Source organism: Perca flavescens, chromosome 17 (genome assembly GCF_004354835.1).
Source record: "Perca flavescens isolate YP-PL-M2 chromosome 17, PFLA_1.0, whole genome shotgun sequence".
In the NCBI taxonomy this organism is placed as follows: domain Eukaryota; kingdom Metazoa; phylum Chordata; class Actinopteri; order Perciformes; family Percidae; genus Perca; species Perca flavescens.
The window spans coordinates 44888-69948 of NC_041347.1; the positions used below are offsets into that span (position 1 = coordinate 44888).

The 25061-nt window shown below is 39.6% G+C and overlaps 1 protein-coding gene across 3 annotated transcripts in view; it reads left to right on the forward strand.

Annotated features, from left to right (window-relative positions):
- Positions 1 to 1173: 1173 nt before the first annotated feature.
- Positions 1174 to 25061, forward strand: part of xpo1b (exportin 1 (CRM1 homolog, yeast) b) — a 29554-nt gene continuing 5666 nt past the window's right edge. Inside the window, exons 1-18 of one of the 3 annotated variants that reach the window (XM_028603067.1) lie at positions 1174 to 1223; positions 3697 to 3828; positions 4154 to 4255; positions 10274 to 10346; positions 12336 to 12397; positions 13893 to 13937; positions 16528 to 16709; positions 17658 to 17706; positions 17820 to 17939; positions 18144 to 18272; positions 18364 to 18522; positions 18641 to 18838; positions 20063 to 20201; positions 22231 to 22412; positions 22772 to 22928; positions 23057 to 23220; positions 23366 to 23500; positions 23617 to 23809. In XM_028603067.1, coding sequence (XP_028458868.1) covers positions 1221 to 1223; positions 3697 to 3828; positions 4154 to 4255; positions 10274 to 10346; positions 12336 to 12397; positions 13893 to 13937; positions 16528 to 16709; positions 17658 to 17706; positions 17820 to 17939; positions 18144 to 18272; positions 18364 to 18522; positions 18641 to 18838; positions 20063 to 20201; positions 22231 to 22412; positions 22772 to 22928; positions 23057 to 23220; positions 23366 to 23500; positions 23617 to 23809 — 2224 coding nt within the window. In that variant the 5' untranslated portion in view covers positions 1174 to 1220. Of the gene's footprint in view, positions 1224 to 1672; positions 2105 to 3696; positions 3829 to 4153; positions 4256 to 10273; positions 10347 to 12335; positions 12398 to 13892; positions 13938 to 16527; positions 16710 to 17657; positions 17707 to 17819; positions 17940 to 18143; positions 18273 to 18363; positions 18523 to 18640; positions 18839 to 20062; positions 20202 to 22230; positions 22413 to 22771; positions 22929 to 23056; positions 23221 to 23365; positions 23501 to 23616; positions 23810 to 25061 lie in introns of those variants that run through there. The other 2 variants (XM_028603068.1, XM_028603069.1) reach the window with 2 other exon arrangements.

The following is a 25061-nucleotide window of genomic DNA, read 5'->3' on the forward strand; positions in this document are numbered from 1 at the left end:
TTATGACAAAAAAACAAAAACAAGATATTAATTTTTAAGAACATACAATTGCAACCAAATAAGTGTTATAGTTTTATATGTCAGCATAAACAATAACAGTTTGCCTTCAAAATTACTTATAAAATATAAACAGTATAACAAAGTGCACATCTAAACAGATGCCAAATTACCAGGCAATTACGCCAAGAAGTTGGAATTTTGCCATTATCACGATATTAACGTTATTGTATAATTCCTCGTGAACAATATGATAACTATATGAAAATGTCTTATCTCAAATACTGTGTGTATTAACTTGAACTTAAGACAATGGCTTTTCCAAGACTATTGTTTTTCAAAAGGGTAGAATATTCTAGGAATGTGACAGCATGGAGGGCAAACCAAATGGCATTAATGAATCCAAACATAAATAATAAGCTTTGAAAGCTTGTTTGTTAATAACAAAGGCTTGGACATGGGCCAACTGTCTGGAGTGTGAGACTGATCCAAGGACACTGACACTTTAATTGTGCACATATACAATAGGTGAGATAACAGATAGCTTACATTTGACATGGCATAGTGTATGCAACTTTTCTTCAATAAAATCAATAAGATTTTAGGTTACACTTTCTTTGAATGATTTGGTGAGGCATGATACTCTCCACCTTCCTACATTACAATCAGAAATCCACATCATGTCATTATGACACTCATTGTGGGATAACAGATGACTTTAGCACCAGACTACTTCAATTAAAACAAATTATTTATATATGTTTCAATGGGTCGCCAAGACATAAAGAAACGAGTGGTAGACAGTGTTGCTGGGTAAAGACTCAAACGCCCTTCGAAAAATCCTTCCTGAATGACTTTACAGGTTTGTGTACTGTCTCCACTACACACCGAATCCAGTATTTTTCCATCAAGTAGCGCACTGGACCACGTGACCACAAAGGAGAAAAAAAAACGCTGTCATGTTTGCGTCCTCAATTGACAGCGGTGCATACATATTGCTCTCAAGTCGCAAAATTTTGACAGCGCTACTGTATTTTTTTTGTCCCTGCTGCTACTGACAACGTATATTTATTAAGTCCATAGTTCACTTTGGTACTGTTGCCCATTCGGGGGAACATATTCTCCTCCAGGTCGTTTTTCTAACCTCGTGCGTTCATGATCATGTAACCACTCCCACTCGTGGCTGGTGGAAAATTACCAGCTTACAAGCAACAGGCAAATGAATGGTACTTGCGGTTTATCACATCATTCAACCTAACAGTGAACCTGCATGACACGGACACTGTCATATCAGTTTATATTTTGCGTTTAAAAGTAGTAAAGCCTTCACAGAGAGTATTAAGTGGATACAATTATTAAATTGCATTAGTTTTACGCCTCCTATTATTCGCACGTTCAGTAATGCTATGTAGTATTTACATGTATGAAGGTAATATATAACTTGACCCTTAGGAATAGCAATAAACTGGTCGCTTACTTATTCGCTATTCTGATAAGCGGAGTCATGTACAAGTCCATTCTGCATTGGAGTCTGCCCTCTTTTTCTCTCCGGGCGGAGTAGTCGCGTGGGCGCTTGAGCGAATTGAAATAAACTGACAGCTCAATCATTCAATAGGACACCAACTAGGAAGTCTCCGCCGAAGCCGTAGCCAATCACAACGCGGTGTGGGCGTAACCCCAGTCCAAACTTTACGCGGCGCCATCGGCTGAAAACTAAACCGAGATGGAATCTCCCAGTCTGAACCGGTTTCAACCGGTTGCGAGTTAGTTACTTGAGAGAGGAGAGGAGGCGCAGGCACACAACCTCTACACCGCCCCGCTGGAAAATTATTAGAGTAACGAATTAATTAGTGAATCAAGGTTTACTCAGTTTCGTAAAATGTATCGGAGTAAAATATTGCTGGGTTTGCCGTGATTGTAGTTTTGGAATCCACATCAGTGGTTCTTACCAGCCAGATATCACTCACTGCTGGAGCTGGATATAGTAGTCAACGCTGCAGAAATAGGAAATCTTTTCTATCAACAGTGATACTGAATTACTGACTATCTAAATCTTTTAGCTTCTCTGGCAAACGCCACTCTTTTCAGTCAGAGCCTTGGACTTTCGGTAGGTAACTGGGATGAAGTGCAAACCTGCCATGCCGTGATTAACGTTTCTTGGCTTTTACCTGTAACGTACAATGAATGAATATTACAATGAATAACATGCATTTGGTGTTGTTGGTATAAGTTGTGCTATCTTATAGTTTACGTAGCCTGTCATAATGCTCCTGAAAAGACACGCTAACGTTAATTCAGAATGCAATAGCATCAGTGGGATAACCAAATAGCCATCGACTGCTCGCTAGCTAGCATTTAACGTTACCACTTTATAAGGATTAGCTAACGTTGGCTGCCAGGAAAAGTGCTGTAACTCAACCTAACAAAATGCATAACTAACTGAGTCTTCACCTTGCAAGGTTACGTGCGAGACTGCATATGCATAAGTTACAAAACGCTGTATGATTAAATCCGTGCCTCTCACCACAACAGCATCACTCCTGTGTCTGTGATGTGAGCGGATGTCAAGTTGATGTTGCTCTGTAGCTACCTAGCTAGCGGTAGCCAATGTTAACTTTAGCTATCTCTACGTAACGTTAATGTAAAGCCTCTCGAAATGTAGCTAGCTACTATTTGGACTAACCGTTGCCTGTCTTCCTTAAGTGTAGCCGCAACACAAAGCGCCAACTTCTCTTAACGGTGTTAAAAGATACAGACTAAAATAAATGTATGGGCGCCCTCCTCCCTTGGTGGGAGTGGTTGCAGTCAGCAGTGAATGGCCACATGTGAACTGTTTGTGCGACACACTGCTTAACAGCTAGCTAGAGATATAGCGCAAAGGCTGGATAATGTTAGCATTTTGTGTGAAGTACGCGAGTGCCGCCTGCATGACGTTACTGTTTACGTTAGTCGCGTTATAGGTAATGCTAGTAACTACCAACACAGTTGTAAGCTGCATTCATTATTCTGTTGTTTTTACCACGACTGTCCGCTACTTGTGATGCGGTCGGTGTTTGGAGGAGTGAACTCCGTCCCTTACAGATGTAAACAACGTGACGTCGCCCAGTATATCCGGCACGTGGCTCGATTAACCTTCTTTGCATGGTCGTAGAAAGAAGTGCTTGATTTGTAAAAGAGAATAGGCGGACTGATCACTGACTGCCTCTATTTATGTATTAATTTGTTTGTTTAAAACCCACGAGGAAATGTAATTGACTTTGGTTTTAAAAAACTGTGTACTCAACCGTTTACAAATAAATAGTAAGGCAAAATAATGTGTTGCCAGTCTGGTAAATGCCCTCCTAACACCAATACAATTAAGGTTACATGGGGTTTTAATTTATTCTTACAGTAACAGTCTAGTGTTACCAGCCACTGGGTGAGATAATTAAGTCAATTTGTCTTTGCTGCCTGAGTCCTACTTACTGTACTTAGTCCCTAAGTCTATACTCCATGCTTTCCTTTCCATACTTTTTGAACAGTGACAGACTTGTGACACCATGAGCTTAACCTCTTAATATGACAGCTCACTGGTGGGTCTAGCGGGATGTTTAGTAGTCAGCTGTTTGGAATTGTTTCTAAACACACCGTTCACATGACTTTGCCTGTTAAATGTGTTCTGTGCACTCATGACCCCTCCCTCTGCTGTCCTTGTTGCAGAGATCTATGCCAGCAATTATGACAATGTTAGCAGACCATGCAGCACAGCAGCTGCTGGACTTCAACCAGAAACTGGATATCAACCTGCTGGATAATGTGGTGAACTGTCTATATCATGGGGTGGGGCCACAGGTATGTTGTAAAAACGTATACAAATGCTTTATAAACCATCTGACACAAAGTGTGGTTGTGTCTGTAAGAGTAAAACATACTTATGCCTGGAGTAAAAATGTAACATGTTTGATATTAACCAACGTTTTTGACAAGTAGTGTTTTTCTATGCCACAAGTTCTCTTTAACCCACACCTGACCTAAAACACACTGTATGTTAATTCTTCCAGTTCAGCACATCCAAGTCTAGAAATCACTGTTGTCTTGTTTTCTAAAAATGCATTTGTAAGTCTCTTCTTGGCACCTCAGTGTTTCATCTAAAGTATAATTCATATTTACATTACAGCAAAGAATGGCACAAGAAGTGTTGACACACTTAAAAGAGCACCCGGATGCCTGGACGAGAGTGGACACCATCCTCGAGTTCTCCCAGAACATGAACACCAAAGTAAGCTAGCTCCAGCCCAGAAAACATTGGTGGAACGACACTTACTTGTGCTTTGAGGAAGTGTATGCTATTACAAATAGAATTTATGAAATGAAAACAAAACATCCCACTAAGCCACAGTGGTTTGCTGACAACATGCTTTAAATTATATAAAGTATGCTATTTGGTGGATCTTTTTATTAAAAGCAGCTCCATGCACTGTTAGTGCATATTTTGGGTGCACATGGCCCCAGCAGAAGTTGCATACATAGTCCAGGCCGTATTGGCATCATGCCCTAGCTCTTGAGCTATGCATGACGTCTGTCCTTCTGATAAAAGAAATTCTGTTGGATCTGACCCTACCAGATGAACAATTGACTTTGTCTGTCACCTCCCGGTGGCAATACAATACTAAATAAGCCTTTTTAAGATTCTTTCCTGTTGGGTCTGAATGGGATTGAGCCCCTGCTATTTTATCCATCTTTCTTAATCATACCAATCCTATTATTAGCTTTATTTATTTTGGTACCAGTTTGGTTTGTCAATATGGAATATAAGGAATGCTTGTCTCTATTTAACTGGAGGGATGCAAATTTGAAGCAATTTTCTTGATTAATAAAAAAAAAAAAAAAAACTTGCTAAATAAAGCAGTTACTCCTGCTTTGCTCGTCATTAAAGTTTAAATATACTTCTGTATAACTTTATTGCACATAAATATAAGAGTCCAACCCATTTTTGTATCTGTGAAAAGGGCGTTTGCTTACAAATGTCAACGTCAAGTAGGCAAATAGAATGAGCTGCCCCAAACCTATTACTAGTAAGATATATGGGCATATCTGCATGACCAGGTGTCAGTTGTATGTGTAGGCTGTTATACTGTTACTACTTGTACGTCATGTTAAGATCCGGTGCATCAGTTAACAGTAGAAGAAAAAGATAACACATCTGCAGTTTGCTGTCATATAAAAACACTGGTGCTGTGCCCACAGCATGGGCTCTGATCATCTATGGCAGTTATCCTGACTTTTCAGCATACAGTATGTCCAGCTGGTAAAAACATTCACACAGATATAGACTATATCCAGTATTGTCAGTTAATATATTCTTTTATTTTTATTTTAAATGAATAGCCGCAATAAATTGGTTTCTTGATAAATCATTTACATTCCAAGATCCTTTTTAATCTGTTATTTAAAGTTATTCCTCCGAATATCTGTACAGATAAGTGTACATTGTGCCCCTCCTGCGCGCTGACACAGCTGATAAAGCAAACTGCCTGTGAATAGTGTGAACCCAGTGATTCTGTCTTCAGACACATACAGGGATTCGCAGTTGTATTAAAGGAACACGCCGACTTATTGGGAATTTAGCTTATTCACTGTAACCCCCAGAGTAAGACAAGTCCATACATACCCTTCTCATCTCCGTGCGTGCTGTAACGCTGCCTAACGGCTCCAGCATTGGCTTAGCCCAGCACAGATCCTGCAGGTAACTGGTTCCAACTAGCCTACTGCTCCCAATTGTGACAAAAGTGACAAAATAACACCAACATGTTCCTATTTACATGTGATTTGTAGAGTCACAGCGTGTACAAAAAAACAACGTAACATGAGACACAGCCATCTTCTAACAGTAAACAAACCGGGAACTATATTCTCAGACAGGCTTGCTGTGAGCATATCACTCCGCCCAAATACTATATTCTTCCGCCTGAGAATATAGTTCCCGGTTTGTTTACAGTTAGAAGACGGCTGTGTCTCATGTTACGTTGTTTTGTGTACACGCTGTGACTCTATAAATCACAACGTGGAAATAGGAACATGTTGGCGTTATTTTGTCACTTATTCGGAGCAGTAGGATTACTGGAACCATTCACCTACAGTGGGGGAAATAAGTATTTGACCCCTTGCTGATTTTGCAGGTTTGCCCACTTACAAAGAATGCAAAAATCTACAATTTTAATCATATGTACATTCTAACAGTGAAAGACAGAATCCCAAAGAAAATTCCAGAAAATCACATCATATGAATTTATTAAAATTGATAACCATCTGATGAGGAAAAACAAGTATTTGACCCCCTGGACAAACAGCATGTTAATATTTTGTAGAAAAGCCATTATTGGCCAGCACAGATGTCCAACGGTTTTTATAGTTGGTGACAAGGTTTGTGCACATTTCGGCAGGGATGTTGGCCCACTCCTCCCTGCAGACAGCCTCCAAATCATTCAGGTTCCGAGGTTGTCGCCTGGCAACTCGAATTTTAATCTCCCTCCAAAGATTTTCAATCGGATTCAGGTCTGGAGACTGGCTAGGCCACTCCAGAACCTTGATGTGCTTCTTCTTCAGCCACTCTTTTGTTGCTTTGGCGGTGTGCTTAGGGTCGTTGTCGTGCTGAAACACCCATCCTCGACCCATCTTCAGCTCTCTCACTGAGGGAAGGAGATGTCGGTCCAGAATTCCACGATGCATGGCCCCGTCCATCCTCCCCTCAATACGATGGAGTTGTCCCGTCCCCTTGGCTGAAAAGCACCCCCAAAGCATGATGTTGCCACCACCATGCTTGACGGTGGGGATGGTGTTCTTTGGGTTGTACTCGGTGTTCTTTGCCCTCCAAACACGACGAGTTGAGTTGAGGCCAAAAAGTTCTATTTTGGTCTCATCTGACCACATCACCTTCTTCCAGGCCTCTTCTGAGTCGTCCAGGTGGTGAATGGCGAACTTCATGCGGGCCTGTACATGTTTCTTCTTGAGCAGGGGGACCTTGCGTGCGCTGCAGGATTTCAATCCATGACGGCGAGTGTGTTACCAACCGTTTCTTTTGTAACTGTGGTCCCAGCTGCCTTCAGTTGATTCATCAGTTCCCCCTTGTGGTTTTGGGATGATTCCTCACCGTTCGCATGATCAGGGACACCCCACGAGGCAAGATCTTGTGTGGAGGCCCAGACCGAGGGAGGTTGGCGGTGGTGTGGTGCTTCTTTCATTTCCTGATAACTGCACCGACAGTTGATCTTTTCTCTCCAAGTTGCTTTCCGATTCTCTTGTAGCCCATCCCAGCCTTGTGCAGATCAACAATCTTGTCCCTGATGTCCGTAGAAAGCTCTTTGGTCTTGCCCATGGTGGTGATGTTGGATGCTGGTTGTATGGGTGTTGACAGGTGTCTTTTATACAGGTAACGAGGTGAGGCAGGTGTATTTGATGTAGATAATTGGTTCGGATTGGGGCTGTGTCTTAAAGAAAGACTAACTGGCTTGTAGGAGCCAGAATACTTGCTGTTTGTCCAGGGGGTCAAATACTTGTTTTTCCTCATCAGATGGTTATCAATTTTAATAAATTCATATGATGTGATTTTCTGGAATTTTCTTTGGGATTCTGTCTTTCACTGTTAGAATGTACACATGATTACAATTGTAGATTTTTGCATTCTTTGTAAGTGGGCAAACCTGCAAAGTCAGCAAGGGGTCAAATACTTATTTCCCCCACAGTACATGTTCTGTGCTGGCCTGATGCCGCTGGCAGACAGCCTTACAGCACGCACAGAGATGAGAAGGGTATGTATCGACTTGTCTAACTCTGGGGGTTACGGTGAATAAGCTAAATTCCCAATAAGTCGGCGTGTTCCTTTTAACAAAACAAAATTGACTATGATATTTAAAACAATCAAGCCTAATCCATACATCTAATGTCCATAATGGAAAATGAATGTATGTACCGAGATGATATAAAGTGCAATGCATCCACGACTTCCTCAAAGTACACAGCGTGACATTTGCCTTTTTTCATTTTTGCTTGCCTGTAAGAGTGCTTTTAACACTGACATTCATTACTAATGTCTAGAGTTGATGTATCAACAGTACCTTTTCTAGTTTTAAATTAGTCTTTTGTCAAGAAATAGGGGCATTAGAGGAAAAGAGGAAACAAAAGGTAAACACCTCTTGAATTCTGCATTTATCTTGTTTCATTAGTTTAAAAAGTGCATAATTTCAAAGCACTTTGAACATTTGGCTTTTTCTAAGTCACTACATCAGTTATAATATTTGGAAAAAATGTAATGAATTCAAGCTGTGAATATTTGATATTAATCACAATGTTCCTTTATGTTCATGGCTTGTAATAGGAAGAAAAGGGGTGTGTCATCCTGTGCATCATGACACAGCTAGGCTTTGACGGCAGGCCTCCACAAGGTCTACCCTTTTTAAATTCCCTTTGACTGAATTCTGTTCATCCGTTTCTATTGCATCTGTTTCATTGGACAGAGGGAGGGTGCAGGCTGCAGTCACTAGGCTCCATTGTAGAGAGACAATTTGTTGATGGCTTAATTTCACCTGTAGGGATCATGGCTCTGTTCCCGCCCCAGCCTTCTCTACTTCTACAGTGCATCCTCTTAGTCTTCTCCCCTCCGTTCCCCTGAGTTCAGCCCAAGACCCTTTAATAATGTGCTTTTGCCAGCTAAAAAGTTGCAAAACATTTGGCAGTTCACTGTTCATAATGTTTCTCTTCTTACCTCTTGTGGTGGTTTGTGCTAAGTGTGGCAGTTAAAGGTGAAACAAAACATGCCAGAAATGTGTGCAATACTCCAAGTGACACTTGTCAGTGTGCCTGTAAGGAGATTTCACCTTTAATCTTCCAGCATCCATTGTGTGTAGCACTTTGTTAATCCTGCTTTTATAACCTCATATACTGCCATTTATTTATTATTTTTTTGGAATCATTGTAATCTTCAAATGATGATCCCTACAGTTGAAAGAGTCAGTTAAAGTAACCCTAGATCAACTAACTTGTGAATAAAATGTTATTTGTTTTTCTTCTTCATGCCTTACTATTAAGCAGAAATTAATACAGGGCATAACCTGTGGTTGGTCTTGCTGTTCCTTATGACACACCAGTTAAAGGGATCTGATTTAGGCTTACCTAAGATGTGAACCATAATTTATATTTTAGTGTTGGAAAAATTGAATCGCATGGTTTAGGGTTGGGTATCGAGATTTTCTTTGTTTAGGGTTAGATTCTGCTTATCGATTCCATTTACTAATTGCTCGTTCTTGGCAAAGAAACCAAATTGTGAAGGCAAAAAAACCTTTATTTTGAGTGGATTTTAGGCTGTAATAAAAAGTCACTTGTCATAAACGACAAGGTGTTTTTTTTTTTTTTTTTTTTATTTAATAAATAAAGACAAAAATATGTATATTATAATATTATCCCTGTTTTATTCTTGTGTTTTATGTTCACTGTGGTGCGCTATGACTACATCTGGAGACCTTGAAAACGCTGCATTCTTAGTGAGTGTTTAGAAAATGCATGGTACTGCGTTGGTGGGGGCCTGTTGCTTCAGATACCTGTGAGAGTGAAGAGTGAGACCATAAAATACCATCCAGAAGGTCCAGTTTGAGTAATAGATCAATGGGTGTGAAAGCTTGTCCGACTGTGGTTGATAATATTATGAGGGAGAATGTTAGTGCTCTGGAAAGTTATCGCATCTTTTTTTTTTGTTTTTTTCCTTGGCAATTATCTTTAGAAAGAGGGCATTTATATTACAAACTGATCTACTTGTACATATTTTATTGACCGCCGCACCACCTTGACGAGACAACATTAAAAAAAAAAAAAAAAAAAAAAAAATCTCGATGCTCAACCCTACATAGTATCTGTAGCCTCGGTAAAAGTACATTTAACATAGACCTCGTTATGTCTTCTAGACTATTACACTCACCCTTGGATAGCCAAAGCTGGTTAATGGATTGTTGTATTTTTCTGCTGTCTTTTGCTGTCTGGTGTGATGCTGGGAGAAACAGCAGGACTTCTGCAGTGTTCCAGCTTAATGTTGCTTGTAGAGATTTAAAAAAAAAAAAAACTACAAGTGAATGTTCTGCATACTACAAAATCTGCATGAAGATGTGGTTCAGTCCAATTCAATTTAGAATGCAAGTTATTACAGAATGGTCCACTTCATACTGTTTTTGGTTAGTATTCAAATTATATAATGCTTTTTGAGTGTTATAATAGCTTTATCCTAATGCTTCTCCCTCCTTGCATGTTACAGTACTATGCTCTTCAGATTCTGGAAACGGTTATCAAAACAAGATGGAAGATTCTTCCCAGGAATCAGTGTGAAGGTAAAAGTTGTATTTGTGCTATAAATCACAACATGTGTTAATTCTGTCAATGTTAGTGCCTTTTTAAATGTGACGTGCGGTTGCCAAGTTGAGGAGTGTTCCTCCACTAAGCATGCTGGTTTGTTTTCTGCTCGACTGGCTTGCACTGGCTGCTGCAAGGCAAGCCAGGTTGGATTCTGCACTGTAGCAGTTGCTTTAGAGAGGAAACAACCAAAACACCCGAGCACTGATTTTTATGAAGGGGCATCTTTAAAGAAGTAGAGGAACTTTACTTAAAGTTATTACTGTGCTTGCTCACGTTGCTTTAAAATGTTGAAGCACCCCATGTGTAGAATTTTTATGTGACAGTATTTTTCAAATTACTCTAATGGCATATGTCTTTGTTTGTAGGAAGGTAAAACATTCCCAGTGTTTCTTTCAACCCATTCATCTTTTTGTACCTGGAGGAGAAAGAGGGACAGGTTATTGGCATGGAATAATCCCTGCCCCAGTGTCTTTTTCTGAAACTAAAGAAGGAGTTGCCAGTCAGAAATGTTCAAATCGTACTCATATGGGCTTTACTTAGGCTACATTTACATTGCTACGTTTTGGTTTGAAAACTAATATCTTTTTCTACGTTTACGACTGGCATTCGCACTTCTCTGGCGTTTCAGAGCCCCTAAACCGGAAATTGAAATGTGAAAGCACTTCTGACCCTGTTTTGGTTTGGAATCTGCGGGGTTGTGTTGTAGTCTCAACGGTCGCAAACGGAGACCTTTGGCAACACTGACGCCAACGTTTCACCGCCTGATTGGGTCTTATCAGTCATGACATCTCCTTGTCTGAGACTAAGCTACTAATGTTACCATGGCAACTACTAGCAAAGGGCAGAGTATACATACTGCCTCCTGTTTAGCCCCAGCACGCGCATGCCCAATATACGAGAATGTTGATGAGATATGCGGTTTGGGCATTTTAGTTTAAACGGAAATTAGTTCTTCTACTGGAGCTAAAACACTTGTGTGCATGGAGATCGCTTTTTGGCTCAAATCTCTGCTTGAAAACCAAAACGTAGCGATGTAAATGTAGCCTTAGATGCCTTTGGAAACATTCCAGATTCCCATTAAGAATTATTATGAATGAGAAGTTGTTTACCAGATAAATTCTACTTTTAATTGTTGCCTAATTGCCATTTCTACTTTTTATCTCTTTTCTTAGTTTCAAAACCAAATTTATTTTCCTTTTGTTACGATCTACTGGTTAAAACATTTTTTATGAAGATTCTTGAAGAATATGAAAACAGGGTGGGATGAAAAATTGTCTTAAAAGATTTTGGTTGGAGCAAAAAGCAATTTATTATAAAAAAAAAAAAATTAATAGATAATCATGTGCAAATCAGTTGATTCTGCCTCCCTCAATTTTTTTCTATAATTTTGCTAAAAATTTATTTTTTTCATTGACCTAAGACTTCCCTGCTTCTGACCGTAGATGCCTGAATTTTGTTCAAGTGGCAAACCCAGTGCAGGGCGACCGGCAAGTATGTCTTTTCCCCCTTGTGTCAGAGTATTGCCTTGTTTTCGGCTCCGCTCACCACACGCCAGCACATCATTTTCAGAATACAGATACAGTCTAGTAACAAATGCGAGGGAGCTGAAAACACATTTTTTTTAAGATGCTCTGCTCACGTTGACAATCTTGACTATCTATCAAATACCTGGGGAAATGTAACTTCCACTGAACTGACCAAAACGTTTGCCCTATAGAAGTTCAGTGGCAGGTGCAGCCCACATCCATGTGTTTACCAAGTATATAAATGGATGACCATTATTATTTTTTTTTTTTTTTTTTAACTACAGGGTCAAGATTGGTTACATTCAGCTAGTTATGAGCCTGCAGACTGTGTTGTATAACATGCTCCAGGCAACTCGTGATGTCACGATGTGTTTCGATGTACACATTGCATTGGTGCATGCTCACAGTGTCTTTGTGATATCTTTGTGTGTTTGCCAGGTATAAAAAAGTATGTTGTTGGTCTCATTATCAAGACTTCATCAGATGCATCAAATGTGGAGGTGAGTAAACCTGAATTACATTTTATTTTTTTTTATTGTAATTGTATGGGTAAAGTAGGTCTTGTAATTAATACCATGGAAGTTGACAGAACTGAGAAGAAACAACTGAGCTGCATATAACAAAAAATATTCTGCTGCAATGTTAGATTAATATTTGAGCTCTGTTGTAAAGTTAAATCGACATTAAAAAATAGCATTTCTTTTAAAAGAATTGCACAGTCTCAGTCTCTCAAGTTTTACTTACCACTACCAAGGCTACGTTCATTCTGTTGGCATTTGACGCTGACAGCCGTATTTACAAATCCGAGTGAATCTTATGTCTTTTTTTTGTTGTTACATCAGAGCAGCCAGTACCAGGACGGCCATGAGTAATGTTGGTAACCATAGTGCTGTGTCATCCAGACCAAACATGGTGACTTCAGCTGCTTTTGAAAGTGTTTTCAGCCAACTTGACCGCTTAGAGAACCAGAGGGTTGAGTTGTTAAGAGTTTTAACCTACAGCTAACTGACTGCAGCTTTTTATGCAATGTCTGAGATCTTCACCAGCAACTTTCAGAACGTTAGTTTGCCCATCCTAACTAAAGTTATAAGTTTATAATTGAATCTAAATGTTCCCTTTTAGTACATAATAATAATAATAATAATAATAATAATAGCAGTACTGTGTAAAACTGAAACCAGATGAGCCTTTTAAATGTACCTTGAAAACTAAACTGAAAGTTAAACCAGAAATGAGCGAGGCAGTGGACACAAACAGGTTTGCTTTTAACTAGAGCTTAGCTGAGGATAAGGGTCAGGTCTGATGAAGGTAAGGTATAAAAAGAACAAAGTTGAGAGCTGTCGCACTATCTCTAACTGATGCCACCACTCGGCTTTTAGTATTTAATAACTAACTCACTTCATGCTTGAAAAGCATACCTAATTGGGCAGACGTGTCAAAGGTTATTTAGATTATTGAATTGACCAAGTTGATGAGACTGTTTGAGCAATAGTTGGATTTGAACTGAGGTTTTACATTTAGGTATAAGCATTCTATAAACGCTCTGTTATCCAAAACGGCACTCTGAGCTTGAAAAACCATAATTTGCTGCAGCGTAATAGACGGTATTATATTAGTATGACTTCATCGCTTACTTTTCTGAAGGCTATACTTTTAGGATACATTCAATTTATGAACTTTATTTTGAAATTGAATTAACCAGTCTTAAGGTGTCTTTTTACAAACTTGCACGTTTTTACTCCCTAATGACAATACAAAACATGAAATGTCAAAATTGAATAATGAACTTTTAATCATACCACTCTTTTTGTCTCACTTCAACTTGATTAGTGACCTCCAACCCTTCATTTTGTAATTTTTGTTAGATTACATGATGGCATGTTCCAAATGAAATGTTTAATGTTGTGATGAAATGACAGAAGGCTGTGTTCTGAAACTGAGATGGTATTACTATAACATAATCTCTTATTTTTATTTTTATTTTTATTTTTTTAGAAAGAAAAGGTGTACATTGGAAAGCTGAACATGATCCTTGTTCAGGTAAGCCTTCAATACTAATGCAAAGGTTTTTTTTTTTTTTTTTTTTAAATGAATCAGTATTGTCTATAAGACCATTATTGTAATCCATCACTGTGGCTACTCCAGCTGTTAGAAACACCTAATTGTGTTCCGCCCCACAGTGTTGCATGTGAGTGAATTGTTGAACGGCACAAAAAAAGTGACCGGAAACAGTTATAATGAAGTTATCCACATTTGACAGCAAGAGAGTACACCGGAGCAGGAAACTCAGTTCGAGCCAGCTACTCGCATCCTACTCATTGCCTAGGACAATTGAAAGCCACTGACGAGTACTAAGGCACATAATGAAACAGAGTTCACTGTACAAGGATATAATATACCTATAACAATATCTGGGGTCCTACTGGAAAGCAAATTTGTCTTGTTTGTATTACAAAGTGTATTTTGCAAAATATAAAATTATAGCTCACTGGCTGCTGCTGGAAATCCCTGAGTCAAGGTGGTTTGTTAGTTTCTCACAGGCTAACTTGTCACAGTGCTTACTAAGTGTTGATTAAAACGTAGGTGAGTTACATGACTCTAAATAATTATTTATATAAAACAGATGAAGCCCCCGATTTCAGGAGACTGGAGGTGAAAATGTAAACTAAAAGCTCTAAACCAGTGATTTCATTTTAATTTCATTGCTTGGTGTGGATTATGGATTAATGGTGTTTCTGTAGCTACAGTGAGCAATCCGGTGATTAACGGGTACAAAATATATTCATCTTTTCACCACATATACTACCTCTAAATGTTAAACAGTTTAGCGCATCTGTATGTATGTGAAACACACTATACATTTCAAATAAAATAGATGGAAATGCTGGCAGCTTGTTAGAATTTCAGGATAACTGTGTGTTTGGGCGTCTTATTGCTGCCTCAGTGATCCCCTCATCTTTTGCAGTGATACTTTTAAACCTGAAGATGTCACTCTTAATTAGTCTGTCTAACTCTAAAACCGTCTGGGGCTCGAATTTTTATTTTTTTCTTCTTCTTAGAAAGCTTACTGAGTGAAATGATCCAGAAGTATCTAAGTGGCAGCCATGATAAGAGCTGGTCAAATTCTCTAAATGCTTAAAGATTTTTATTTTATTTTTTTATCTCCATTAGCACAGGGTACACTGGACCATCTGTTTAAAGCGACTCACCATTCGACCAGTAACAAAAACAAACGATATGCCTATCTTGCATAAATTTAACAATTATTTTCATACAGTCTTACTTATTGAGATTCATGTGGATAAATATGAGTGGACAGGAGGGTGTGCGTGAGCCACCTTTCTCAATGGGACAAGTTAACAACCACTTAATTTCACCTTTGTGACTGGTAGCCTATATTCCTTTTTTGTATTTTAATTTTAACCTTTTGTAATGAAGTCCTATTTTTCACCAGGTTGTCACTGTTTATATAGCCTGCATTAACCAACACCGTCAGAATGCACAAGGCAAAGTATCTAAGATGAGCTTTTAGGAGTTCATCTTCGGAACATTTTAGATTCTCCTAGCACCGCGGTTGTAATTATTTTTTCTTTTCATTTTTGTCCTCATGAATTCTCCTACACATCTTACCTTGACCTTGTGATGTTTTTCATTAAGGTCAAGAAAAAGTGTTTAGACAAAGATGTAATTTTGTTTTGACTTTCGACCGCAGCCCAGGTCAGCTTAGTTCATGATTTCTTATTAAAACTGCATACTAATTCTCCTTGAATGTTTTAAGGCAAGCCAGACTATGTTTATTAATTGGCGCTGTGTACTCATGATTATAAGGAGGATCGCCGTGAAGAGAGAAAGCTACAGGAGAAGCTTTTTGTCTGTATGGAAACATGATATAAGAGTCATTATTTATGTAGCAGTTTTCTAATCCGCAAAGAGACACAACAACAATGACATATAAGTACAAAACAACATATTATATAATAAGTTGAGTCAGTGATGATTGTACCCTTACTCCAGGAAAGTGTTGAAACCTGTAAATGCTGTTCACTGAAGTGTGCTGTCTGATCAACAAATTAGTGCAGACCACTTCAGGACACTATCGTGAGTCATTGAGATGTATACTGTATCGGAAAGGTCTTGAGTCGGACAAATTAGACCACAGTAGTGTCCGCGCTCTGAATTTTGTGTGTGGTATATTTACATGAGGGAGACAGAGATTGGCTGACTGGCCGCGTGAGTGACTGCATTAATGCCATAGTGAATGAGTCTCTGCCTGCATCAGCTGAGCTTACATTGTTTTTGGTCTGCAGGGACTGTAGAGCTCCAGATTCCACACTTGTCCTCACTCTGGAGGCTGTGTTTAAATGTTTGTGTGGGATTTGTGATTTCATTAACACACTTTTACATTCTGTTTTTACTAGTCTACGATCATAGTAAGAGAGTCTCCTACAAAGCAGAAACAGGGGCACATGCCTGACTTGAGATTGGAAGGAGGGATAGTTATTTTTAGCAAGAGTCACAGATTCATCCCCTTCATTTTTTTTTATTTTCGGATCACGTGTTCGTCTCAGTGGGAAATGTCACTGTTGAACCATGTAACACCAACATGTGTTTGTGCCCCATGTGTCTATAGATCCTCAAGCAGGAGTGGCCCAAGCACTGGCCCACCTTTATCAGTGACATTGTTGGGGCAAGTCGTACCAGCGAGAGCCTTTGTCAGAACAACATGGTCATTCTCAAGCTTCTCAGCGAGGAGGTCTTTGATTTCTCCAGTGGCCAGATGACCCAGGTCAAAGCCAAGCACCTAAAAGACAGGTCAGCATGCTGCATCTTCACAAACCTCTGGAAGCACAATCATGTTAATTGTAGAAAGTGTAATGAATTTGCTTTGTAGGCATTGCTAAACAAACCTACAGTGGGATCTATGTATTTGAGTGTACCACCAAAATACCATAATTAACCTACAAGCCTAAAGAGTGAGTGTTTCAAAGTTGAAAGATAGATTTTGTGTGGAATATCACATAACCAAATCTTCTCTGTCATGGTATATTTAAAAACCTTGGGAATTTTTTTTAAATTAAGAGAAGATAATTATAATTTAAGCCGGTTCTCTATCTTTGAAACTGGTGAGTACTGATGTAAAATAAAAAATGTTCAGTTTTGGGGGTTAAATAATGGAATGAACTTAATGATGAGTTGAATATGTGTACGTCTTTGTTGAGTTTCTAAAAAGCTTTAAAATCTAAATTAATTAACGGTTATGAATGTATTAGAATAAAATATAAATTGTAAAATGCATTACTAGGATTGTACTCAAGTATTTGGTTTTATTTAATTCTGTTGGATTTCTGGGTGATTCTATAGGGATTATAGGATAGGATAAGCAAAAATAAGCCTAGGCTTCAGCCTATTCCTTTTTCAGTTAGCTACTGTGGGAAATAATTGTTTCTTTCATGTGTGGGACACATTGGTTGATGTAACGCAGTGTGTATGTATATATATATATATATATATATATATATATATATATATATATATATATATATATATATATATATATATATACACTCTCTCCCCCTTCACTCCCCTTATTTTGAATCATTGCTTGTAATGTATTTGCCAAAAAACGTGATATCGTGTTAATCTTGTTTTCGTGAATTCTTTTGGCCACAGTAATCGTGTAGTGAAGATCTCTAAAATGTCAGTATCAAAATGTGTTGGATGCATCCAGTATGTTCCATAATGTTTCTTCTTTTATTTCAGCATGTGCAATGAATTCTCACAGATATTCCAGCTTTGCCAGTTTGTCATGGTATGCAAATCTTCATCTCTTACCTTTTTAGCATTAGCGTACAATCATTTTTCATCAGTTACGCACCAGTGTTTGTCCTTCAGGTGTTTGTCATCTCATTGGTTGCACCTTAGGAAAATTCCCAGAATGCCCCACTGGTCCACGCTACTCTGGAGACCCTCTTACGTTTTCTCAACTGGATTCCTCTGGGGTACATCTTTGAAACCAAACTGATCAGCACGTTGGTGTATAAGGTATGTACACAGATGCACACAGTCTCACGTAACAAGTAGACTTGAATTGTTACAATAAATTGTTTGGAAGACAAATCCATGGATTTGTTGGCAATTGCGAAGTAAAGCCCGCAAGTATATGCCAAGCAAGCTTAAACATACTACAAATAGTTGCTAGTTACACAAATTGTTCTTTAACTAAACATCTGTTTAAACGGTTTTCAGTTCTTGAACGTGCCCATGTTTCGCAATGTGACACTAAAGTGCCTCACAGAGATTGCCGGTGTGAGTGTCAGCCAGTATGAGGAGCAGTTTGTCACACTCTTCACCCTGACCATGTGTCAACTCAAACAGGTGCGTTTGGCTAAGAACACAGTGCTCAGATTCCCATTTCTTGTTTTAAAGATGTTAATTGAGATTTCAATCTTAATCCATATCCGTGCAGATGCTGCCTCTGAACACCAACATTCGTCTGGCCTACGCTAACGGGAAAGATGACGAGCAGAACTTCATCCAGAACCTCAGTCTGTTCCTCTGTACTTTTCTAAAAGAGCACGGACAGCTCATCGAGAAACGGCTCAACCTCAGAGAAACATTAATGGAGGTAAGATAGAATACTGTCAGTCACAGTGCTGTGGAGAAAATACTGCAGAGTAAACAAATAGAAGTCTTGTGTAGATAACTGCATCCATTGTCTAATGGTTCCCTTGGTCGTTTCCCAGGCCCTCCACTACATGCTGTTGGTGTCAGAGGTGGAAGAGACGGAGATCTTCAAAATTTGTCTGGAGTATTGGAACCACTTGGCTGCTGAGCTCTACAGAGAAAGTCCCTTCTCTACGTCCACGTCCCCCCTGCTCTCTGGCAACCAGCACTTTGATGTGCCACCACGCAGACAGCTCTATCTGCCTGTACTCTCCAAGGTACAACCCACAGCCACATTTCATTTAACTGCTTTATTGAAGAATTAACACACATACAGCCTTGATTGGCATTGTCTCTTTTGCCACTTGATGACATTTACAAACACATTGATGTTATATGATGCAATAAGATTAATTAATGCATTGTTGTAGTTAGAGATGTTCCGATACAGATACAAGTATCGGTATCGTCTCCGATACTGCCTAAAACGCTGGTATCGGTATCGGGAAGTACTGGAGTTTATGCACCGATCCAATACCACGTAATAAAGCCCTAAAGAAAATCTACGTTAAAGTAGTTTATTTATGTTCTTTTTCCGTTATAACTGACTGTCAAACCTGACAATAAAAGAAAGTTCTGTGGCGTTCATCGTTTGTGTTTGTTCATGTTTCACAAAGATAGAAATAATATCACATCCATACAGGGATAATAGTATACAGTTGTTAAAACATAATAAAATATATGACACACTGGTATCGGATCGGTACTCGGTATCGGGCGATACACAAGTTCAGGTATCGGAATCGGTATCGGGAAGCAAAAAATGGTATCGGGCCATCTCTAGTTGTAGTTCAATTTGTCAATACAACTTTTTCACTTAAGAAACATTTCTTACTTGAAGTTCAAGATAGCACAGCAGCTAAGTGTTTAGTAGGTGCAGAAGGGTTTCAGTAGAGTCTTAGCTCACAGTCATATTAGAATCAGTTGGCACTGGTCAAGCAACAGGTGGCTGCTAAACTGCTGGCAAAAGATTTGCGGGTTACAACGTTACTGAATATCAGCAGCAGTAAGTACAGCAAAATAACAACAAACTTTTTTCTCTTCTGTGATTTATAACTTACGTTCCATAACCTAGAGTGTGGTGTGTGTATATGACCATAAGACAACGTGTGTGTGTGTGTGTGTGTGTGTGTGTGTGTGTGTGTGTGTGTGTGTGTGTGTGTGTGTGTGTGTGTGTGTGTGTGTGTGTGTGTGTGTGTGTGTGTGTGTGTGTGTGTGTGTGTGTGTGTGTGTGTGTGTGTGTGTGTGTGTGTGTGTGTGTGTGTGTGTGTGTGTGTGTGTGTGTGTGTGTGTGTGTGTGTGTGTGTGTGTGTGTGTGTGTGTGTGTGTGTGTGTGTGTGTGTGTGTGTGTGTGTGTGTGTGTGTGTGTGTGTGTGTGTGTGTGTGTTGAGGCTGTTCTTTGCTGTGTGTATGCCCTGACAGGTGTTTATCTCTTGTGACAGGTGCGTCTGCTAATGGTAAGTCGGATGGCCAAGCCCGAGGAGGTATTGGTGGTGGAGAATGACCAGGGAGAGGTGGTCAGAGAGTTTATGAAGGACACAGATTCCATCAACCTCTACAAGAACATGAGGGAAACCCTTGGTATGATTTAGTAATAAGAACCTCTAAGTCCGCTGCCATTATATTTAGCATACTTTTTCTTGGCCACAAAAATGCAGTGTTTGAAGCTGGGGTAGGCACTTTATCTTTGGCATGCCTGGGCAAAAATTCCATAATATTCTTTCAGCATATTGTAATTCAAGTAGTCTGAGAGACAACTGCACCTCGTCTTGGCTTTGTATTCAGGCTTTCAGAAAAATCTAGTCGTCACAAAAGACTGGCCAATAACAGGTCAATTCAGAGAAAAACGCGATTATGCGATTGCATAATTCAACGCATAATCAGCCAAAGTCTGCATAATACGTACGTAATAGTCAAATACGCCGCACTTTCGCCGCAAAAATTGCCAATTTCCATGCAAAATATGCGGGCTTGCATGATTTCATAACCCCTGCATTTTCGTAGCAAAAAGTCCCATATATCTAAGCAGAAAGTTGAAAAATGTCTTCACACAGCAGCCATTTTCCACTGTTGCCATGGCAACGTTATGAAGTGACGTAATTACGCGACGTGAACATCATCGAAAAGCAGGGTGTTGGGGTAATCACTTTTTTTTTTTTTCTCTTTTTCATCAAACCGCAGTTTTTGCAAGTTCCTGCAATTTTATCGCATAAAATTGCATAAATATCCCGCATATTCCATTGCATTTTTTTTAAGAAAACGTGCCGCATAATCAAGGCTTTTTGCCGCAGAAATTACAAAAAAAACTCCACTGGAAGGACTGGAAAGCGTTCCTATTGGCTGTTCTGCGCATGCATTTCTCTTGTGACAAAGAAGGGAGCGGGAGAGCTGCAGGAAGAGGTCTCACTCCACTTCAAATTCTGGCAGTTTTTTTTTTGCATTCTAACCACTGCAGCTTTAATTAATCATAACTACAAGAGTGATATGATTTCTGTATGGCTTCTTATTTACATCCATTCAGTAACTTAATCGTTGATAATGCGGCTTTGTGCATACCCACTGATTACATAGGCTAAATCCTCACAAAACATTTGCTTATTTTACTAAATACTGTCAAAATATTTAGTGGTTAGCGCTGTCAAGGGCCTTTCTTTGTGGAGTTTGCATATTCTCCCTCCCTGTGGGGTTTCCTGCAGGTGTTCCGATTTTATCCCACTGTCCAAAGACATGCAAGTCAGATTAATTTGGAAACTCGTCAACCAGCAATCAATTCAGGGTGTACCTGCTGGGATAGACTTTAGCCCCCTGTGAACCTGAAGATAAGCCGTGAAGAAATAGATGTATGTAGAGAAAGCTTGATGCCTATCAGGCTTGGGAAGTAACAGAACACAGGAACGACATTACGTAATTAACAAGGAGGTGCAGAAGTGTTGTTTTCTCAGACCAATTGAATTACAGTATACTGAAAGATTATTGAAGTTTTTGCCCAACGTCCCCAAAAATGCAGTGCCTACAATAGCTTTAATCAGATTACTGATACATTTGGTGCACATGCACACATATTACAACCCTTCACGAGTCTCACAAAACACAACTCTGGTCTCAAGTGAAACCATAAATTAACAGTTGCCAATTCATTATCACGGCCTCCTAACGTTAGTAAAAAAATAAATAAAAATAAAGCAGAAAAAAAAGGATTTCGCTGGGTGGAAATTTTGTCATTATTTTGGTATTGAGGTCATCCAAAAGTAATCAAGTTAGGTTACTTTAATACTGTTATACGTGGATTAGATTACTAACTACATTTTTTTTTAACAGGAAATTAGTAATTGTATCGTAATACATGTTTTAAGTAACCCTCCCAACCCTGACGCTAGTACTCTTTACTATTGGCTGCTTGGCTACCTAAAATAGATTGATCAAAAATGATTATACAGACTTCAGGCTCATAGAATAATACTGCTGGTAATTTGGGTTTAATGGATATATTGATCAGTGTCAATTTCCACACTGGCAAACCAATTTTACTGTCTGTTCATAGACTTCTTTTTTTTCTACCATACATTGTGCACATACCGATAATCCAAATCTACTTTGTGCCATCTCGCAGTGTACTTGACTCACCTGGACTATGCGGACACAGAACGCATAATGACAGAAAAGCTTCACAACCAGGTGAACGGCACCGAATGGTCCTGGAAGAACCTCAACACATTGTGCTGGGCCATCGGATCCATCAGTGGGGCTATGCACGAGGAGGACGAGAAGAGGTTCCTGGTCACTGTCATCAAGGTACAAAAAAGCCCTGAACATGTGGTATAGAGGGACCAACATGCTCATTGTTGTAGTAATTTACTTTTAAACAGCTCAAGATCTACCAAAACTTCTACAATGTGTTTAGATATCTGTAAAAAGTAAAATTTCTGACTTCAAAAATGCTTCAACATTATAATTCAAATTCCAAGTAAACATTTAAAGCTGCTCGGTTTCAATAATAGATTACAGTTCATCATTTCCTTTGTGGTCAGGTCACGTGTTTATTGACACCACTTTGATGTTGAATGATTTTCAAGCGATTGTGTAGAACACTAAACACTTACCCCGGGTCATGTGAATGATTTTGAAAACCCTTTTTGTCCTGCTTGTCTCAGGATCTGCTGGGTCTGTGCGAGCAGAAAAGAGGAAAGGACAACAAGGCCATCATAGCCTCCAACATCATGTATATTGTCGGCCAGTATCCACGCTTTCTCAGAGCCCACTGGAAGTTCCTCAAAACTGTGGTCAACAAACTCTTTGAGTTCATGCATGGTGAGAGGTGGTTTGGTTTTGGAAAGTGTAACGCATTGGTTTAAATTTGTTGGATCTATGCATATCAGATTTTGAAATGATGCCAATTTTGCTCCAACTTATCATCCTCCATGCCCCTTCTTCATCAGAGACCCATGATGGTGTTCAGGACATGGCCTGTGACACATTCATCAAGATCGCCCAGAAGTGCCGGCGCCACTTTATCCAGGTGCAGGTGGGAGAGGTGATGCCCTTCATCGACGAGATCCTCAACAACATCAACACCATCATCTGTGACCTCCAACCTCAGCAGGTCAGAAAATGCATTCTCATTGTCATTTTCATCATCTCTAGAGATGGTGCAGAGTACTCAGAGAGACGCAGTCATTGGCACAATTCTGCTTGGAAATAATTTCTCTTATTTGCCTTTGCTGACAAGTCTTCCCGTTTGTGTGCAGGTGCACACGTTCTATGAGGCCGTAGGTTATATGATTGGGGCCCAGACAGATCAGGCTGTTCAAGAGCACCTGATAGAAAAATACATGCTGCTGCCCAATCAAGTGTGGGACAGCATCATCCAGCAGGCTACTAAGGTAAGAGAACAATATGCCCCCACATACTAACAAAGTTTATCAAATATACCAGTCTATATGTTCTATGACAGACCATCAAAAAACGTGTGTTAATCTGTACATCTCTCCACCCTCAGAACGTGGACATTTTAAAGGACCCAGAGACTGTGAAACAGCTGGGTAGCATCCTGAAGACCAACGTCCGAGCCTGTAAAGCTGTGGGACACCCCTTTGTCATCCAGCTCGGTCGGATTTACCTTGACATGCTCAATGTCTACAAGTGCCTCAGCGAGAACATCTCTGCTGCCATTCAGACAAATGGTAAGGGAGGTGTGTGTTTATGCTCCTCCAGCTGACTGATAATATGTCTGTAGATTCATCGACGCCAAAAACAAATTCCCTACCACAGTTTTAAGGTCACGTGATGAGCTAAGATTGATAAGACTAAAATTGAAGCACCCTCGCAGTGTGATGTCCAAGCACACAAAGGCAGTGATGTTACAGCAGACAGATGGACCCTCTGTTCCCTTCCATCTTTTCAGTGAGGTTTCCCCAATTTTACAGATATAGCCTCTTTAACATCTTATACAAATCATCTATTGTGTCTCTAGGATATGAACACAAATGTCCTCAAAACCTATATTTATACTGCTGAGGCCTAACCTAATGCGTTTGCTCTTCTGTGTTGTGCCTTGCACTTGTCGACTTGTTTGGCCTCAGTGTGTTGAGGGGTTAGAAAAATGCCTTTGATACTGTGTTAATACTTCCTGTTAAAAGATTTTGGAAATGAAAGATTAAGCTACACTTACTAACACAAACTATAATTTTTTTTTTGGTTGGTGCTACAGTTGCAATAGATTTGTTTTATTCTCGCCTTTACTTATGCACTCATAGCATTTTAGTATTTTTTGTCATTCAGTAGTGGCATTTTGTTTGCAGCAATACTGTGTCTTTTTTTTTCCTTGCATGCGCCTGTTTTAGTGACTCATCTCTGAGTCTCTGGGCTTAAATGGGAGGAGAGGTGCCGTATGAGGTCTGTCAGTACTGATCAAGGATTTCTGCACTAACAATGCCCGCTGATACAGAGCAGGAAAGAAATGGCGAGCCATACAGAAGGAGCAAATGGCGATGATACAGTGCAAAGCAGATGGCTTTTCAAATGAAAGCAACCACTTAATCGATTTGTGATTGAAGCCAGGCTCCCCACACCTGATTAACCCTGGAAAAAAATCTTCCCCGACAACTCCAGGTATTTAGTGTGCCAGATATCTGGAATGTGTCTGCGAGGCAACGGTCTTGCGTCTTTTTGAACAGTTCACACATTGCGCGCGAGTACTGAGCCAATGCGGATTTGCGTCCCATATGGGGCTTCAAAAACTGTCGGAGAGACGAAATTCAGGGCTAAAGTCCTGTAGTGTGAATCTAGCCTAAGTACAACCGTGACACACAAACACAAAGATCCTTCACTGCTCAACCAGTCAGCATTTATCTGATTCACAGGTCTGCAAATGCTTTGTAATACTCAACAAACCTTTCTGTGTACCCTGTGCAGAACTTTTACTCACATGCTCACAAGAAAACA